General features: G+C 37.0%; 1 protein-coding gene across 1 annotated transcript; it reads right to left on the reverse strand.

The window, feature by feature from the left end:
* Nucleotides 1-15,468: 15,468 nt before the first annotated feature.
* LOC107806005 (dolichyl pyrophosphate Glc1Man9GlcNAc2 alpha-1,3-glucosyltransferase) lies at nt 15,469-20,057 on the reverse strand. The gene is made up of 4 exons (XM_016630120.2): nt 19,234-20,057; nt 18,557-18,763; nt 18,128-18,365; nt 15,469-16,099 (listed from the first exon to the last, which is right to left on the reverse strand). The coding sequence occupies exons 1-4, from the start codon at nt 20,011-20,013 to the stop codon at nt 15,735-15,737; spliced, it is 1,590 nt and encodes a 529-aa protein (XP_016485606.2). The 5' UTR covers nt 20,014-20,057; the 3' UTR covers nt 15,469-15,734.
* Between the last annotated feature and the right edge of the window lie 408 nt (nt 20,058-20,465).

The following is a 20,465-nucleotide window of genomic DNA, read 5'->3' on the forward strand; positions in this document are numbered from 1 at the left end:
TGCCTAGCTATTACCGCATCTGCGGTCCCTCTTTTGCGGAACAATGGCCGCACCTGCGACCTTTCACTTAAGACCAGCTTCCGCATCTGCAACTCCCTATCCGCAGATGCGGTACCACATATGTGGAAATTCACCGCTTCTGCGGCACCTGCTGAACCTCCTCATTTATGCTTCTGCGACAACAGAGCCGCTTCTGCGATTCCGCACCTGCGGTCCCACACTCGCAGGTGCGGTTATAACAAAAAACCAGCAGCTAAAGTTGCAACGCCAAACTCCAAAATCCTTTTGTCAACCATCCGAAATCATCTCGAGGCCCCCTAGACCTCAACTAAAAGCACCAACAAGTCTAATACCGCTGTCCAAACTTATACCAATCCTTAAAACATCTAAAACAACATCAAAACGACGAATCAACCACGGATTCAAGCCTAAGAACTCCAAAACTCTAGAAATACGCTTTCGATCAAAAAGTCTATCAAACCTCGTCTGAATGACCTGAAATTTTGCACACACGTCACATTCATCTCTACGGAGCTACTCCAACTTCCGGAATTCCATTACGACCCTCATATCAAAATCTCACTATCGGACCGGAAATTTCAAAATTCCACCTTTCGGCATTTCAAGCCTAAATTAGCTACGGACCTCTAAAACACAATCTGAATATGCCCCTAAGCTTGAAATCACCCAACGGAGCTAACAGAACCATCAGATTTTCATTTCGAGGCCGTCTTTACACTACTTCGACTACAGTCAAATTTCCAACACTTAAGCTTTCATTTAGGGACTAAGTGTCCCAAAACTCTCCGAAACTCAAAACCGAACATCCCGGCAAATCAAAATAGCAGAAATAAACACAGGAAAAACAGTTAATATGGGATTGGGGCGTAAATTCTTAAGACGACCGGCCGGGTCGTCACACAAAGCAACAACACAAGTAAATGAAACTGGACACCTATTAAGGAATTTCTTAAGAAATCTTTATCCCAACATTACAACCTTATAATTTTCAAGTTCTCACGCAATATTTATAAATATAAAACATAATTTTTATTAAATTGTTGGGATAACCCGCAAAATTTAACCTAGAAATCTAAATCAAATAGATATAAGGAGATTCAAAAATGTTAAAATTTAGAGATATGAATATAATTCGGAACAAAGAAATGGGAAAATGGGAGGAAGGGGTGGCGGCTGAGAGGAGGAGATGTGAGGATGAAGTTAGGTTTTAGTTTTGGTTTTGGCTTTGTTACTGTGTTACTTTTGTAGACTACTCCTATTTTTGCTCCCTTTTTTTTTGGGAAATTGCATAAGTACTCCCCAGACTTATACCCGGATTTCCAACTACACACTTTTTCTTTACGGGAATCCTATTACCCCTTAAACTTATATTAAATGGAATTATTTGCACCCTTAATAATTCCAAGAAAAAACGATTTTCAGATTATTTTTTATTCTTTTTTAGCATTTTTTCTTACTTTTTTTCCTTTTCCTTTTTCTTTTTTCTTTTACTTTTTTTTTCCGTTTCTTCTCTAATTACGGCAGATATTCATTCACCGACGACTTTGTCTAACTATTTTTCTTCCATTTTTTCATTTCACACATAAATTAAACTCTCAAAACGATCCATTCATAAGCAAAGCAAAATACACTCAGATTTGGGGGGAAAAGTTCATCATCAGAAAACCTTTCCGCGCCGGAAAAAAATGATGTAATGAAATTTTAACTGGAAAAAGTTTTCTTAACTTATATTCGTTTTTATTTCTTTTGCTCTTCCTCCCACACATAAATTACACTTTCAAAAAAATTATATATATATATATATATATATACATACATATAACAAAACACACTTAGATCGGGATAAAAATCTGTTGCCGGAAAAAAAATCGCCGGAAAAAATGGTGTTTGTGAAATTCTGACGACCACCATTTTATGCCGTCGGCGACCAAAACAAAAAAGAAAGAGAATGAAATAACTAAAAAAAATGAGAATAATAAGAAATAAGAAAAAAGGATAAGAAAAAGAAGAAAGAATAAAAAAAGTACTAAAAATACATGTGGGGCGTGTGTAGCTAGAGTTGTCAATATGGGCCGGGCTGGGCGGCTTTAGCAATTGACGGGCTGGGCTGGGCTGGGCTAGCCCACAATTTTGATGGGCCTTATAATGGTCAGCCCACCACAGCCCTATGTGGGCTGCGGGCCCCCATGGGCAGGTCCATCATTTTTAAAAATATAATTTTATATTTTTTCTTTAAGTTCTGACCTAAAAAAAGATAATTATTTAAAAGTTAAAAATATCTTATTGGAAAAAATTCGCAAAACTTACTAACTTTTTATATTGTTCCAATATATCACAATAAATACTAAAAAAAGTAAAAGACAGGACTATATTTCATTCACTAAAAGTCAAAACTTAAAACAAACTATTCAAGAGAACGTTCATGATGCTTATGAGATATCCAACACATCATCTTCATCAAACACATTTGAATCCGCTTGTGACAAGGTTGTCTTAACATCTTCACTTTCATCTACAATTCATACGCAATATTAATTAGTTAAATTTTAAAAATTAATAATATTTAAATTCACATAAAAAAAATATTACCAGTTTGAGTTCGGGAAAACCTGTGCAGCCAATTTCGAGTAGTAACAAGTGTTTGGATATTTTCATAATAAATGCAACTTCTGTACTTTGTAAGAACACGTCACCAATGCTAAATATTGATTCCGATGGTACAATGATAATAAGAATGCTAAGTACATCACGCACCATCATTGAAAGATCGGGATACTTTCTAGAATGGTCCTTCCAATACATGACAACATCATCTCTTGAAACTTCTCAAGATCAAGTTTTGGTTCCTATTAGTAAAGATCCAATTCTAACTTTCTATCTCTAAAGGCAGTATACTTTTTATTTTTTATATATTTTAAATAAATATTTTATTAGACCCACGGGCCGGGCCGACCTCAGTTAAGCCTCACGGGCCACGGACTTACTCGGGCCGGGCTTAAAAGCTTCGTTTTTACATGGGCTCCAAAACTTCTAGCCCAGCCCTTCTAAATCACGGGCTGGGCTGGGCTGGGCCAACGGGCCAAGCCCATATTGACGGCTCTACGTGTAGCACACCACTTGCCAAGAGTTTGGTTGTCAGCGTTAAGGGTGAAAATAATTACATTTAAAATAAGTTTAGGAGGATAATAGGATTCCCACAAAGAAAAAGTGTGTAGTTGGGAATCCGGGTATAGGTCGAGGGAGGGGGTACTTATGCATTTTCCCGTGTTTTTACTTCTTACTTAAATCAAAATACAAAGTACTACTTTTCCAGTGATGTAGGCAAATCTATAAATACACATAAATTAAATAACAAAACAAATAGGTGTAAGAAAATCACCGACGCCAATAAAAAAAATGTAGAATTTACATTAAGTAAGATAGAAAAATCAACTATTTGCGTAACAAAAATGTTCTTTACAATTTTTTTCTGTCCAATGTGATACTTTTTTTAGATTTGTTATATCCTCATATTTCAATTATATTAGCTCTTAAGTTTTAGTGTTTAATTATATTTATGATAATTATTAAGTTATCAAAATAGTAATAGATCAACAACAACAACAACAACCCAGTGTAATCCCACAAGTGGGGTCTGGGGAGGGTAATATGTACGCAGACCTTACCTCTACCCCGAGGGGCAGAGAGGCTGTTTCCAGGAGACCCTCGGCTCAAAGAGGCAACAAGAGACACTATATTAGTACTATCAATAGACTCATAATAAAACAACATAAAATACCATAAAATCCATAACATAACATAAATACCATAAAATAACAAAGTAACAGCAATATAAGAGATATAGGAAATACGAGAAAGAAGTAAAATATTAATACACAACAGATAAAGCCCATCATCAGTAGTTGATCAATAACATCCTAAGACTAATTCCTAACTGGCTAGTCTTACTCTAGTGCGTTGTAGAAAAGACATCACAATTTCCATAACCTACAACCTTAATGCTCGATCTCCACAATTCCCTATTTAGGGTCATGTCCTCAGTAACCCTAAGTCGCGTCATATCCTGCCTGATCACCTCTCCCCAATACCTCTTAGGTCTCCCTCTACCTCTCCTCGTACCCACCACCGCCAGTCGTTCACACATTCTCACCGGTGCATCAGTGTTCCTCCTCTGAATGTGCCCGAACCATCTGAGTCTTGCTTCCCGCATCTTGTCCTCCATGGGGGCCACACCCACCTTCTCTCGAATATCTTTATTTCTAATCTTATCCTTCCTTGTATTCCCGCACATCCACCTCAACATCCTCATCTCTGCAACTTTCATCCTCTGGATGTGTGAGATCTTCACCGGCCAACACTCGGTCCCATACAACATAGCAGGCCTAACCACTGCCCTATAAAATTTACCTTTCAGTAACAATGGCACTTTCTTGTCACACAGGACTCCCGTCGCTAACCTCCATTTCATTCACCCCACCCCTATACGGTGTGTGACATCCTCGTCGATCTCCCCGGACCCCTGAATAAACGACCCCAGGTACTTGAAACTACCCCTCTTAGGGATGACTTGAGAATCAAGCCTCACTTCCACTCCCGCTTCCGTCGGCTCTGCCCCAAATTTGCACTCAAGGTATTCCGTCTTCGTCCTGCTCAACCTGAAACCTTTGGACTCAAGGGTATGTCTTCAAACCTCTAACCTCTCGCTGACGTCGCGTCGTGTCTCGTCGATTAGGACTATGTCATCAGCAAATAGCATGCACCATGGCAACTCCCCTTGAATATGATGTGTTATAGCATCCATCACCAGGGCAAATAGGAAAGGGCTGAACGCAAACCCTTGGTGCAACCCCGTAATAACCGGAAAATAATCGGAATCGCCTCCTGCTGTCCTAACCCGAGTCTTAGCTCCATCATACATTTCCTTAATCGCCCTAATGTAGGCAACCGGGACCCCTTTAGCCTCTAAGCATCTCCATAAGACCTCCCTAGGAACCTTGTCGTACGCTTTCTCTAGATCGATAAACACCATGTGGATATCCTTTTTCTTATCCCTGTATTGTTCCACCATCCTCCTAATAAGGTGGATAGCTTCTGTGGTAGATCGCCCCGGCATGAACCTGAACTAGTTGTCTGAAATAGACACCGTCCTTCGCACTCTCATTTCTACCACTCTCTCCCAGACTTTCATGGTATGACTTAGTAATTTAATACCCCTATAGTTGTTACAGATCTGGATATCGCCTTTGTTCTTATACAACGGGACCATTGTACTCCACCTCCACTCTTCGGGCATCCTATTAGTCTTGGATATAACATTAAGCAACTTAGTAAGCCATTCCAAGCTTGCTCTACCCACACACCTCCAAAGCTCAACCGGAATTTCATCTGGTCCGGTAGCTCTGCCCCTTCTCATCTTACGCATTGCCTCCATGACCTCATCGACCTCAATGTCCCGACAACCACTTAGTTCATGGGGGTTGTCGGCATTCCTCAATTCACCTAGTACATTATCCTGATCCCCTTCCTCATTTAGAAGTTTATGAAAGTAGGTCTGCCATCTCCTCTTAATCTGGTCATCCCCCAACAAAACTTTGTCGTCCTCATCTTTTATGCACCTCACTTGGTCCAAATCCCGAGCCGTCCTCTCTCTCACCTTAGCGAGTCAGAGTAACTTCTTCTCCTCGCCTTTGTTCCCTAGTTCCTCATACAAACGAGCAAAAGCTGTCGTCTTTGACTCCGTCATTAAATCAATAACTTTTACACTTATTTAAATAGAATATAATTAGTGATCATTGTAGATATATACAAATACAAGCATATAGTTTTTAAAATCTGCTATACTCATACATTAAAATTTAATTAACTATTATTGAACACTTATTTCATTATATTTGAAACTCACAAGTAATTTTTGAATTATGATACACTAGTTAGTTTTGTTTTACACTCTAATATCAACGATAATGAGTTCTTTACCTTTTTCCAATAAAATTAATAATATCAAAATTATGTAATGAAATATAACTAATCACAAGAGAGACATTATCTGTAACGACTCGACCGGTCGTTTTGAACTTTAGCGCATCGTTTGGCAGTTTGAGACCTTGAGTAGCTTCGCTTCATGTATTATGACTTGTACGTGTGGTCAGAATTGAATTCCGGGAAGTTCAGAGTTGATTCGGATGGAAAATTCTAATTTCGGAAGCTTAAAGTTGAAAAACTTGACTAAGGTTTGACTTTTGAGTAAACGGCCTCGGAATCGGGACTTAAAGGTTCCAATAGGTTCGTATGATGATTTTGGACTTGGGCGTATGTCCGGATCGGGTTTTGGATGACCCAGGAGCGTTTCGGCGCCTATTGTGGAAAGTTAGCATTTTGGATGAATTCATAAGTTTGGGTTGAAGTGGATTTTGATGTTATCGATGTCCGTTTGGGATTCCGTGCCTGGGAATAGCTTCGTATGGTGATTCTGGTCTTAGGAGCACGTCCGGAAGTGGATTTGGAGGCCTGTAGGTCATTTTGGGCCATTTGGTGAAAGTTGAAAATTGAAGGTTTTTGGAAAGTTTGACCTGGAGTAGACTTTTTGATATCGGGGTTGGATTCCGATTCCGAAAGTGGGAATAGGTCAGTAATGTCATTTATGACTTGTGTGCAAAATTTGAAGTTATTCCGGATTGATTTGATACGCTTCGGCGCAAATTATTGAATTTGGAAATTTCATAACTCATAATTCGATTCGAGGCGCGATTCGTAGTTTCAGTATTGTTTAATGTGATTTGAGACCTCGACTAAATTCGTATCATATTTGGGTCTTGATGGTATGATTTGACGGGGTCCCAAGGGGCTTGGGTGTATTTTGAATTATTGGTTGAGAGACTAGTAAAGTTAAGAAATTTAGAATTTGACCATGGTCAATATCGGGTGAAGAAGACCTCTTTTTAGTTTTTTGAGTACGCGAGCAGGTCTGTAGAGTATTTTATGATTGAAATTCATATATGATTTGTGTCCGGAAGGATCCGGATGAGTTTCGGGTGGTTTCGTATCATTTCTGAGAAGTTTGGGTTTGCTTGTTTCTGGTGAGGCATTGCTCATTTGCAATTGCGAACACTGTTCATTGGAGTTTACTGTTCATTCGCAAATGCGAAGCTTTTGTCCGCAAATGCAAACCTGGGCAGATTCTTTTAAATCGGAATTTTGCTCATTTCACTCATTTCTCTCTTAGTTTGGGCGATTTTTGGAGATCTTCAAGGGGCGATTTTTGGAGATCTTCAAGGGGAGATTTTCATCATCCATTGCAAGGTAATTAATTCTCGCATATTATTAGCTAACTACATGGATTCTACAAGGATTTAACAATGAATATTAGTAGAAATTATGAGATTTTGAAAGAAACCTATAAATTAGTATTTTGGACTTTTACCACGAAATTGGACATGAAATTAGGAATACATTATATATTTGAGTTTGTGGTGTTATAGTTAAGTTTATCTTTAAAAAAATTTGAAATCCGGGCATATGGGCCCGAGGGTTGACTTTATTGACTTTTCGAGCGGGGTTGGAAATTGTTTAAATTGATTGATTATGTGTATTAGAGTATATTTTGATTGGTTTGTACCTTGTTCGACTAGTTTTTGGATCGACGGGCATCAGTTTGAGTTGTTAGAGAGGCTTTGGAGCCGGTTATGGAATTTCGGAGCAAGGTAAGTCTCTTTTCTAACTCTGTGAGAGGGAAACTACCCCTAGGTGATGTATTTGATATGTGCTACTTGTTGCGGGAGCTACGTACGCACGAGGTAACGAGAGTCCGTACGTAACTAAATTCATGTTATTATTCAGGTAGACTTAGGCTCACACCATGCTATAGTTGTACTATTTGAGCAGTCCCTTGCCTATTAAATTCCTTTATGTTACATTACGACTCGAGATTAGACTTGTGTAGAGCGATAGATTCGCTATTGTAGAGATTCGACAGGCTTCGTGATTAGCCGCGAATAATTTTACTCCTCTTAGGAATTTCTCCCGCGTTATGCATTCTCATCGAAAGGTTTCCTCAAAGCTCCTTATAACTCATATGTCCCTTCGTGAGTGGGGTCAAGGACCCGTCAAAGCTTTTTATTCTAATGGGATCGGGCCGTTCGCCTCGGCAGGACAAATACATCTATGGTTCGTGTCATTCGACCCTCGCCAGTGCGCATATCTTATGGGATTGGGCTGTTCGCCTCGGTAGGATTATGTACCACACTCTCATGGGAGCGGGTCGTTCGCCTCGGCAGTATAATAGATGTATCTATGGTTATATATCAGATTGTGATGGGATCGGTCCGTACAACCTGAGCATCTCTATAAAATACTCATATGGAATCATGCGTATTATTTGTCAAAAAGCCAGTGTATCTGGGAGTTTTTCTGATTTGAATTATGACGACCTATCTGGTGAATATATACTCCGGTGGAGGAGGTAACTGCTAATCGAGAGTTGGAATTTAATTGTTGAGAGAAGGATTGTACCACGTATTTATATTTGTTTATCTCGTTTATTTACTCTACCCCATATTTGTTTACTTCTTACTGTATCTGTCTTATTGCACCACTAGTAAGTATCAATGTCGACCTCTCGTTACTACTTTTCTGGGTTTAGGCTAGATACTTACTGGGTATGCATTGATATACGTACTCATGATGCACTTGCTACACTTATTGTACAGGCATACATATATGTTTCTGGTGGTCCTCTGGGTGCAGAGGCGCGGCTGTTGCGGGGACTTTACGGTGAGCTGCACTTTCTTGATATGATCTGCAACATACAAAGTCTTCATCAGAGTTATTTATATTCTCCGTCTAACTTGTATTTCAGACAGATGTCGTATTATTATTGTACTCATTAATAGATGCTTATGCACTTGTGACATCGGGTTTTGGGGGTTCTTACGGGATTGTACATTATTGTAGTTCGTGTAAATATTATCACTTACCCTGTAAATTCTATTTCATACTCTTTAATTAATGAAAATTAGATTTCAAATACTAAAAGGAGTAATTAAGTTAATCATTCATCGTTGGCTTGCCTGACAGTGGTATTAGGCGCCATCACGACAACCGCAATTTTTAAATATATAGCTAAGACTTTGTAGCTATATATGCATAATGTTGTAGTGGCAGAAACCTAGAAGGAATTTTCCTATATTTTGTGATTATAGCAACCTGAAATAACATAACAGGGAGAATTGTTACAAGCTCATGCACTGTGAGTTTTGTAAAATGAAAGGCCATATCAAAGAAAATTGTTATAAGATAATAGGTTATCCAGCTGATTTCAAAAGGAAGAAGAAAGCTAATGCAGTCATAGGAGGTAATCATGCATTTGATTTTATTCTCAATCAATAACAACAAAATATTGCATAGGCTCAACATGTGACTAACACTGGACAACAATAAGGAAATGGGCAAGTCTTAGCTACATTTTACTCAAGAACGGTATAACCAAATGTTAATACTGCTGAACAAATCTCAAGTATTTGAGGCTAGTGATAATCTGAATGTACTGAAATGGATAGTTGATACATGGGCAACAAATCATATGATTAATAATGAATTTGTCTTGAAAAATGGTGTGTTAGTAGGAAATTCTGGGAATGTTCAGTTGCCTAATGGGGAGTCAGCAAGTATCACTCAAGCGGGAGATTGTCACTTAGCAGGAGGTGAATGATTGAAAATGTGCTTTGTGTACCAGACTTTAAGTTTAATCTTCTCTCTGTGTCTAAGATAACAAAGGCTTTGAACTGTTGTGCCATATTTTTTCCCAATTTCTTTATCTTTCGGGATCTCTTCACTGGGAAGGTGAAGGAGATTGGTAAGGAAGAAGATGACTTATATGTCTTAAATTCAAAGAAAAGGAAACCACTTACTGAAGGCCCAAAATCAATGACAATTTTGGAGAGTTGAATGCAGCTATTTGGCACCAGAGGTTAGGGCATGTGCCTATGGCAGTAATAAAAAAATTAGTGTTTTTAGAGATAATTCTAGTTTTATAATAAGTCATTGTGACATTTGTCCCTTAACTAAACAAACAAGAGTTCCTTTTTCCGGTCAGTTGTACTAAGACAAATGATCTTTTTCATTTGGTTCATATGCATATTTGGGGCCCATACAAGGTGCCCAATTATAATGGAATGAGATATTTTCTAACATTGTTTGATGACTTTTCTAGATGGACTTGTATTTTTATGTTACAACTTAAGTATGATGTAATTACTATGTTGAGAGATTTTATAGTAATGGTTATGAATAAGTTTAACAAAAGGACAAAGATCTTCAGATCAGACAATGGCTCAGAGTTCATTAACAGCCACTGCAATGCACTGTTCAGACAATATGGTATCCTATATCAGAGTTCTTGTCCATATACCCCACAACAAAATGGGGTGGTAGAAAGTAGGCATAAACACATGCTAAAAACTGCTCGGGCTATCAGATTTCAGGGGCATTTACCTCTCAAATTTTGGGGAGACTGTATAGAATCAACAGTCTATGTGATCAATAGAATTCTATCATCAATACTAGGTAACAAATCACCTTTTGCATCGTTGTTACATATGAGGGTCTTTGACAGTTTATGTTACGCTACCAACTTAGTCAGGAGAGACAAGTTTGGGCCTAGAGCAATCAAGTCAGTGTTACTAAGCTATGCTTCTACTCAGAAAGGATATAAGTTGTATGACATGGACAACAAGTCCATTTTTGTAAGCAGAAATGTGGTCTTCAATGAAGGAGTCTTTCCTTTCCAATAGAAAATGGAAACTGTGACTCCAACTTTCCCTCAACCCACTTTTGTATTTCCTTCTTACGAAGAACTGAGACAACATGTCCCATCTGAGCCTCTAACTCTTATAGTGTCTGCATTAACTTCTCCTATTGTTTCAGAAATTCCTGCTGCATCGAAAGTTTCCTCTTCTTCTCAAACTCAAATACTTGCTTCAGAACCATTAAGAAAGTCAGGCAGGCCTAGTAAAACTCCAATTTGGCTTCAAGATTATGTTCAACCAGACAAAGAAAAGAGGATTGCCAATACTTGCATATATCCTCTCACTTCTGTATTGAATTACAATGCTATGCTCTTGGACCTACTTATCGGAGCCTTGTTGCTAAGCTCTCCACAGAAGTTGAACTAAGAACTTACTCTGAAGCTACAAAGGACCCTAGATGGGTTGATGCTATGAAAGCAGAAATACAAGCACTGGAAGTCAACCATACTTGATCCATCATGCCTCTTCCTCCTAGGAAGAAAGCCATCGGCTGTAAATGGGTATACAAGATAAAGTATAAAGCTTCATATGATATTGAAAGGTTCAAAGCAAAGCTTGTCGCAAAAGGTTATAGTCAAAAGGAAGGAATTGACTATCAAGAAATCTTTTCACATGTGGTGAAAATGGTGACAGTGAGAGCAGTTCTATCTTTAGCAGCAGCTCACAAGTGGCAGATTTATCAGATGGATGTGTTTAATGTGTTCATGCAGGGTGATTTAACTGAGAAAGTTTATATGCAGTTACCTCCTGGCTTCACACAGTCACATGGGGAGCAACATGTTGTAGGCTACTCAAGTCTCTCTATGAACTTAAGCAAGCCTCTCGTCAGTGGAACATCAAATTGACCATAACTTTAATGTCTTCTGGTTTTACTCAGAGTCATCTGGATTACTCCTTACTTATTAAGAAGGTGTTAGACAAAATGGTCATAGTCTTGATCTATGTAGATAATCTCTTGATCACGGGTAATGACTCTGAACTCATCCAGAAAACTAAAGGCATTCTGCAGTACAGTTTCAAAATTAAAGATCTTGAAGAGCTAAGATATTTTCTTGGGCTGGAATTTGCTAGAAGTGAGGAGGGCATATTGATGCATCAACAAAAATATGCTCTAGAGCTCCTCTCTAATTTGGGATTGACTGGTTCTAAGCGTTTAGCTACCCCATTGGAACCTAACTTGAAGCTTACTACAGTTGTTTTTATCAGCATATTGGGGAAATGGTGATAAATTGCTTGCCGGCCCTAGTGTTTATCAATGACTGATTGGTCATTTACTATATTTGACCATTAGTTGGCCTGATATTTCTTTTGCAGTCCAAACTCTTAGCCAATTTATGCATGCTCCCAAAGTTTCTCACATTGAGGCTGCTAATCGTATGGTTAGATATATCAAGCATGCTCCTGGCTTGGATATCTTTTTTTCTGCTTCTAGTGCAGCCCAGCGACATGCCTTCTGTGATGCAAACTGGACCTCCTACCTTAACACTAGACGATCAATTACAGGGTACCTTATCATGTATGGTGATTCTCTCATATCTTGGAAGTCGAAGAAACAATCCACCATCTCAAGAAGTTCTGCTGAAATAGAGTACAGGAGTAAGGGCTCGACTGTCGCTGAGATTACTTGGCTCATTGGCTTGTTCAAAGAGCTCAATGTTGAGCTTTATCTACCTGTGCCTCTTCATTGTGATAGCAAATCTGCTATCCAGATTGCTGTCAATCCTGTTTTCCACAAGCGGACCAAACATATTGATATCGATTGCCATTTCATTCGCGAGAAGATTTAGCAAGGTTTGGTCAAGACTATCTATCTAGCCTCTGCTGAACAACCTGCCGATGTGCTTACTAAGGGTCTTCCTCGTTTGCAATATCATCACTTGCTTTCCAAGCTAGGGATGAAGAACATCTTCATTTCCCCTAGCTTGAGGGAGGTGTAGAAGATAGTGTTAGTTGTACACATGGAACTTAGTCTATTATTCCATATGTTAGTTAGTTAGCTCACCTAACCATAGTTAGTTGATAACTTAACCCAGGTAGTTACTTGTTCGTTAAGTAGACCATAATTAATCAATTGTATATAAATACTTGTAACTCATATTGTAAAAAGTAAGAGAGATCATTTTCTTCTCCCAATTCTGTTAGTCATTTCCTCGGTAAGCAATTCTCTCTTCTACTTGCTAAATCAATTGGGCACACACTGAATTTGCTTTTATCGCTGAATTCAACAAATTCCTCTGTTTTTTAAAATTATACTAACACGGTAACACCACACTTTTGTTTTTCCTTTTACGTAACTTGTGGGGATTGTTCATGTCGAAGACTACTACTGACCAAGTGATAGAAATGGATCAACAGTTAAAATAAGGATTTGCTGATTATTATAGGTAAAAAAGAAAATGATTTACGATGATTAGATTTTGGGAGTATTTAAATGAGAAATTATAAAGAACAGTCAAAAGATAGCTTATGAATGCAACCACGGTCCACAAAGCTTAGAATTACTTACATCTGGTTGATGTGTGGATTTATTATAGTAAACGATAATCAACAATTTTTATTGAATATTGTTATAATAACATTTGTAAATATTATTTCGAAACAATAACATATATACTTCATGATAATGAGATGTTGAGGGAACTAATTTTTTTTTATTTTTTTTGGGTAAAGTATGGAAACATGATGTATCGATATGAAAGTCAAATTGTTTAGTTAGTTAATTGTGTATTACAAATGGACCAATGTTACTAACGTAATTTGAATTATAAGATACTATTAAATTGCGTTTACTATTGAGTAAGCAAGGTTAGAGAAATAACATAGCAAGTTTTTAATAGATCTATCAAAGATAAAATTTGTTTCAAAGTCGAGGGTCACGTAGGTTATAAATCCATATTATTGTTGTCAGCTAAAACACATTTTCTATAATATATTCAACGTGCATTTTGCAAGAATAGAAACGGCATGCCTTTATACTTTATCTTATTTTTCCGAAGTAGATATAATCTTTAAAAGACTCACAAAAGATTGTGGTGAGATGAATAAGATCTCTCCCATCTTAATTAAAGGTTGAAATAAAAAAAAAATCTTGGTAGAGATTAAGGAGCGTTTCTCACAAAAGATTGTGGTGAGATGAATAAGATCTCTCCCATCTTAATTAAAGGTTGAAATAAAAAAAAATCTTGGTAGAGATTAAGGAGCGTTTCTCACTTTAATGAGCCTTACACGAGATAAATCTGAAGAATGAAAAATCAAAAAAAAATCTTAAAGAAAGAACTCAAATAGAAAAGGCATAAAGATTGGAAGGCTAATAAAGACCAAAGATTTCTTTTTATATGGGGTTAATGAGCAATGTCATGACGAATTATAAAAGTGGAGTATAAAATAACTCGCATTGAGAAAAACAAATACTAAAAATAGGAAGGGTGAGAAATGGTACAATTCATTAAAACCATTATACTTATTCCAAATTGACTATACAACAAGGGAACCTAATATTTTATCCATTCTTTTATATATTTGGTCATTATCAAGGAACTTATTGCGAGATAATTCAAGTATATTCCTTTAATTTGAAAATTGAATATTAAAATTACTGTTTTTTCTTTAATTTATTTTATTTCTCGAAGAGGAGCTTGGCCTGTGGATAAGGTCCCACTAAAATATTTGAAACTTCCTATTCTTCTTTTGAAACAAGCATATATCTAGATTTCCTGTCCAATCCACAAATTGATTAGAGGTATCTCTCATAATATTTTTTGTCTTTTCGAAAATGCTCTTAAATTATTTTTTTAACGAGAAAGTCGTGGTTTTTATATTTTCTTACTTGTAACCGTATAAATCTTCCTCTTAAAATCATTAGATTAGATCTTATATTCGTTGGTTTTAACAATATAGACTTTATTAGCACTTGAAAGTATTTTTCTTGTTCAATCACCGACATTGACTGTGATTTAAAAAATTGATTGAAGCAGTTCAAATCAACCAGGTTAATGTTGGTATAGAGCAGGTATAGGTTTACGAGTTTTTTGGATTCAATGCATCCATTTTTTTTCTCTTGAATTTCACGGTCTATTTGCTATGCAAAACGTTAACCCATTGAACAAATAGTGAGCGTCGATTTTCCCCCCATTTCTTTTATTCTGTCGTTTTTTTTCCTCCTTGAATCAACTTGTGAACTATTCCACAACCAACTTCTGCCATCAATATGTCACTAAGGTTTAAAATGAGCCTACTATATTTGCTATCATCATTTTTAGCTCCCATTTGGCCATAAAATTTGGGATTTTTTTTCTTCCAAATGTCTGTTTGATTATAAATTTTAACCATTTTTTGGCAGATTTTGAAAATAAAATCTTCAAATCGCCAAAGCAGCTCTAGAGTAATTTTTGAAGTTTTCTACTCACAAAACTTCAACTACTTTCAAGTAAAATGCATATCCAAATACAATTTCAATTTTCAAAAACTCATTTTTTTCAAATTTCAACCAAATCTATGTCCAAACGCTAGTTTATATTGCCACGGGCCAAGTTTCCATATTTTATGTGCAAACCAGCAAAGATCCTATTTGTTTCAACTATATGAGTGGAACTAATATCCAGAAAGACATAATAAAGAACTAACAAACGATGTCAAACAAGCACCAAAAACCAATGAGGTAGATTCTTCTTTATAATAAATTTTAACACACAACTTCCTGCAAATCTTTTAAGAAAAGAAATGAGCATTAACAACTCTGATACAAGTCAATAATAAAGCTATTGCCGTCTAAGAAACTCTGCTATTAGATTGAAATTCTCGAAACTGTCTACAGATACAGATGATGCTACAAAGCCAATCTAGATTTAGCATTTTAGCTACGTGTATCAAATTATATGTATATAAGCAGCTGGTATTTGTATCCTACCTGTGTTAATGTAATTTAATAATCTGCCTCAACTGCCATATCCAAGAGTACATCATTCCGAAGGCACAGTATATGCTGATCAACATAAGAGGCAAGAAAGGAAGCCTCTCAGTGAAGAGGATGGGATGAACTAATTGTCCATATATCTCAACAGCCAGGAGACCTACCAAGTATAACTTCCCAAACCATCCAATGACGAACCTCGTTTTGTCATATCTTTTCTGTTCAGATTCAGCTGTTTTTCTAGCAGTTGTGGCAAAATGCGAGGAGAACCCAATCCACATCAGTGAAGCATGTAACAGCAGTAAGAGAACCTTAATTGGATACTCTTGGGCTTCAAATAATAGCGGGAAAAGAGAATAGCAGGACACTGCATGCACAGCAGCGTAACATGTTAGTCTCCAGAAATAAAAGTCACAGAGCAGTACAAAACAAGAAAAAAAGGAAGAAGGAATAGCAGCAGCACGACAATAGTAACGAAAAACAGGCAAAGGAAGAAAGCCAGGAAGGTATGTTGATAGATGTCCTATTCCATCTAGAAAGATTTTAAACACCCAGCATAATAAGGATAATTTTGAGGTCAGCCATGAAAAATCTGAGGCACTGGTGAAAGGTTGGATAGCTCAAGAATACCACTATAACAAACTGACCGATATACAGCATAGAACATTGTATGAGTTTTTACTTGGGGAGCATTTCTAGTAATTCATTTTTTCTAACTGATGGAGTACTAAAACTAATGTGTTTTTCATATACCAAATCGTGATTGAAGTTTTGGTTTTCTGGGACACTAAAGATCTAGAGCAAATAGACTAGCTCCCTATATCTTCTATCTAGTGCCTGCCTCCTCCCCCCCTGCACACCCAAAGAAGAAAAAGGAAAAAGAAAGGCTAGAACTTGAAGCTGCTTATTGATTAACCCATTTCATACATGCAAATTTGTCGGTAACCTCGTGCAATTAAAACTTACAAGTACAATTAGTGCAACATAATAGTAACACCAAAATCTTACACATATGAGGATCAAAAAGTTGTTAATGATATGGATAGAAGCATGTTAATGATATCCATAGTTGTTAATGATGAAGAGAAAGAAACAGGTATCGACCTGGTCTTTAGACCGTTTTAAGTGATTCTACTAGCTCAAGATTAGATTCCATAGTTGAAAACTACTTGTCTATAGTGTTTTATCAAAAAAGAAAAAAGACACTACTTGTCAGTAGTGGAAGATTCAATTGTACTGCAGAATAGAAGAATTTGTTGAATCCTCTGTGGAGTCCTAGTCCAAGCATTAACTTAGGAAACTCTCATATTACTTTTCGCTTTAACAAATCTTTATCCAAATAGTTTAGGTCTCTTATATAGCTTCTCAAAAAAGACCACTTGCACCAGAAAAATAGCAAAAAAATTCAGCATGAAATCTTTCTTAACATCAAAGATGTTAGCAAAAGTAATGGAGGCCCTTTTTTTTTATTTTTTGAAAAAGAAAGAAAAAAAATTAAGTAGAAATATACAATTTAATAATTTTTTATTAAAACCAAATTGATATTGAAGTAGAAATATACAAATCATGTATGCCACAATCTGGTTTGTAGCTTCTCAAAAAAGACCACTTACACCAGAAAAATAGGAAAGAATTTCAGCATGAAATCTTTCTTAACATCAAGGATGTTAGTAAAAGTAATGGAGGCCTTTTTTTTCCAATCAAAGCCATAGATAATTTTTCGTTAAAACCAAATTGGGTTTTAAACAGAAATACACAAATCATGTATGCCACAATCTGGTTTAATACCATATCCTTGTACATTTTACTGTGGAATTTAATTGTAAAGCCTAGTAATCATGCAATGTATTACTGATTCATCATGTTAAAGATAAACTGCACTGGCAGCACTTCTGAAAAATGCATTTTGACCCATTGGTGTACCATGATGCTTTATGAGACATGATATTGATATTAATAGTAAAATGGGAGCCTCTTGCAGAAATGCAGGATAAGGCTGCGTACAATAAACCCTTGTGATCCGGCCCTTCCCCGGACCCCGCGCATAGCGGGAGCCTAGTGCTCCGGACTGCCCTTTTTAATAGCAAAATGGCATTTGAAAGTTTCCAAACTGAAAGAGCTCTAAATTTTGTACAGTCATATAAAATGAGTGATTCCCAGCAAAAATAAAATAAAGTATAAGAACAAAAGAAACACCAATGTAGGAACAACTCCTAGAAGATGGTAGCAAACAGAAGAGCAAGTGAACTATGCACTAAGATATAAATATGATTTTTTCTGTAAATTGAGATGGTAAAAGACTATCACATAAATCACATTGCAATACAAAATCAAGTCTTCCAGATGACTATGAGAGGTCAACCATCGCTAACAAGTGAGTAAAACAGGGTATTACCTATCGACAAATAGAAATAGTGTTTTGCATCTTCCACACTTTTCAAGGCAATGATGGCAAGGGGAATCACAAAGTGAAGTGAAGCTTTCTCATGAACATGCCAGCCAAACATAAAGCCGCATGTGTAAGCATAGGCTATCCATCTAGTAATCATCCTTGGTTGGGGTTCTCTCCAAGCCTTTATAAGACATGGAGCTATTGCAAGCAAGACAAAACCGAAGGTAATCATGGGGGTGACCTGCAATATATAGGTCCGTGTAAGCGTAGACTGTTCAAAAGCCCTCAAACTAATATTATTTGGTGAAAGGTTACTTTTTTACCATGTTTTCAAATTTCAAGATTCCTAATCTTGAGTTAGTGAAGTTATTGTCAACAAACAAGATACACACACACAATATGTTGGATGATGAGATGAATGGGTGTGCTTACTCTAGGTAACACAGCAAAAGGAGAGGAGTCCCCAACTAGTCCACCAGTGAATGAAGCTGCCGGTGCTTGGACGTTGAAACCCATTTTTACAAGCAAAAATGCTAACACTTTATCGAGAATTATATAGAATACCCAGAAGTTGGGAGCCCAGTAAGCATGACAGAGTCCCCGACCAAAAGGAAACATTCGATGGAACACTTGCTGTATCTGCAACAGGGTTGATGGCAAATTATCAGGATGATGGTAGATTACACAGGCAGTGAGTTCCCTACTTTACCATACCATTCAATAAACAGAAACAACCACTTTGATCAGCTTAAATTTGAAAATGGGTTATCTAACTGCAGCAAATTTCAAGCATCATGAGCTATCAGGCTACAAGAATGAAAGAACAAGACAATAAGATTTAAGGAAGTACATTCAGCAATCAACACCATGTTTCTACAATCTTGTAACTAGCTATTTATTATCATTCTACGAGCCTAAGTCTGAATGGAGTAACATGATCAGTGAGAGTTCGCATAGCTGAATCCAACAAGCTTGGATTGAGATGTTTTTGTTGTTCTATGAGCCTAAATGTCAACTTATTACACGATCTAAATTGAGAACTAACTATCAACCCACACAGAGAACTAAAAGATCCGAACTTTCCTATGGACAAAAGAGCAAATTTTTACCTGTCCATGATACAGAAAAGGGCCATAAGCAGCAGCAAAAACAGCGACAACAGCACTCCCCATAAGAACCAATCTCCCAAACCCTCTAATAAACCCACCCCTACAATAATGCCTCAACAAATAAACAAAATAAACAGGAGCAGCAACAGCAAACAAATGCTTAAAACACAACAAAACTGCAAAAACAAAACCACCTAGCAAATCCTTCCCTTCCTCCAAAGCTGAAATCGAAATCAAAAGCAGCCCCAGAAGAAACCCATTATACTGAAAATGCAAATGGTCCACAATCATCAACCCAGGCGAAAAAATAACCAAAACCCAGATCAAGACTCTCTCTTTATACCCCAAATTCCTTGTCAATCTATAAATACCAAAAACCAACACAAAATCAGATATTATAACAGTAAGTTTTTGAAAATAAATTGTGGGGAGTGATTTGTAATTGAGCCCATGATGAAGATGGACCATGATGGGGTCCACAAGAGAAGCAAAGAAAGAAAGGAAATGCTCGAAATGGGCAAAAAAGGGAGGGTAATCGAGGGTCCATGGGCTAGTTTGATCAGAGTACCATTGAGAAAGGGGAAGGGAGTGAGTAATAGCAAGCCAATTACGGTGGACTTCGAAATCTGTGCTGTGATAAGCTGGGATGAGGAGGAGTTTGATGCAAGTGGCTACAAGGGAAACCCTTAGGATCTCTGTGATGGGTTTGTTGGCTTTGGGTTTTGGGATCTGTTGGGTTTGATGTTGCTGTTGTTTGTGGTGTTTTTTGGGGGGTTTCATGGCTTGGGCCGACGGCGAAGTGGTGTTTTGGGTTGTTGAGATTTGACGGGGGAGGTTGAAGAAGAAGAGTGACATGTCAGCAATGACACGTCATGTATTGTCCAGGTCAGCAGCTAGCTGGCTTTGTTAGGCCTCACATATACTTTCTAAAAAAGGTTTTGAAATAATTACCTACAAAAACAAAATTATTTAATCTGGTCTACCTATTTGTTTTCCTACCCATAAATTAATTATATTTTCTACCTATAGTAATTTTTTGTGGGATTATTCTCCAATTCTTTTTTATTTCTATGCTTATTTTCTTTTTCTTTTTTATTTTTTTTCTTTTCTCGTTTTCTTCTCTCTTTTTTTTTGCTTTTCTAATTTCATTTAACTTCTTTTTTTTATATTCTTTTTCTCTTCATAATCTAATTTCATTTACTGTTTTTATTATTTTTTATTATTCTATTTTT

The sequence above is a fragment of the Nicotiana tabacum genome, chromosome 7 (assembly GCF_000715075.1).
Source record: "Nicotiana tabacum cultivar K326 chromosome 7, ASM71507v2, whole genome shotgun sequence".
Classification (NCBI taxonomy): Eukaryota; Viridiplantae; Streptophyta; class Magnoliopsida; order Solanales; family Solanaceae; genus Nicotiana; species Nicotiana tabacum.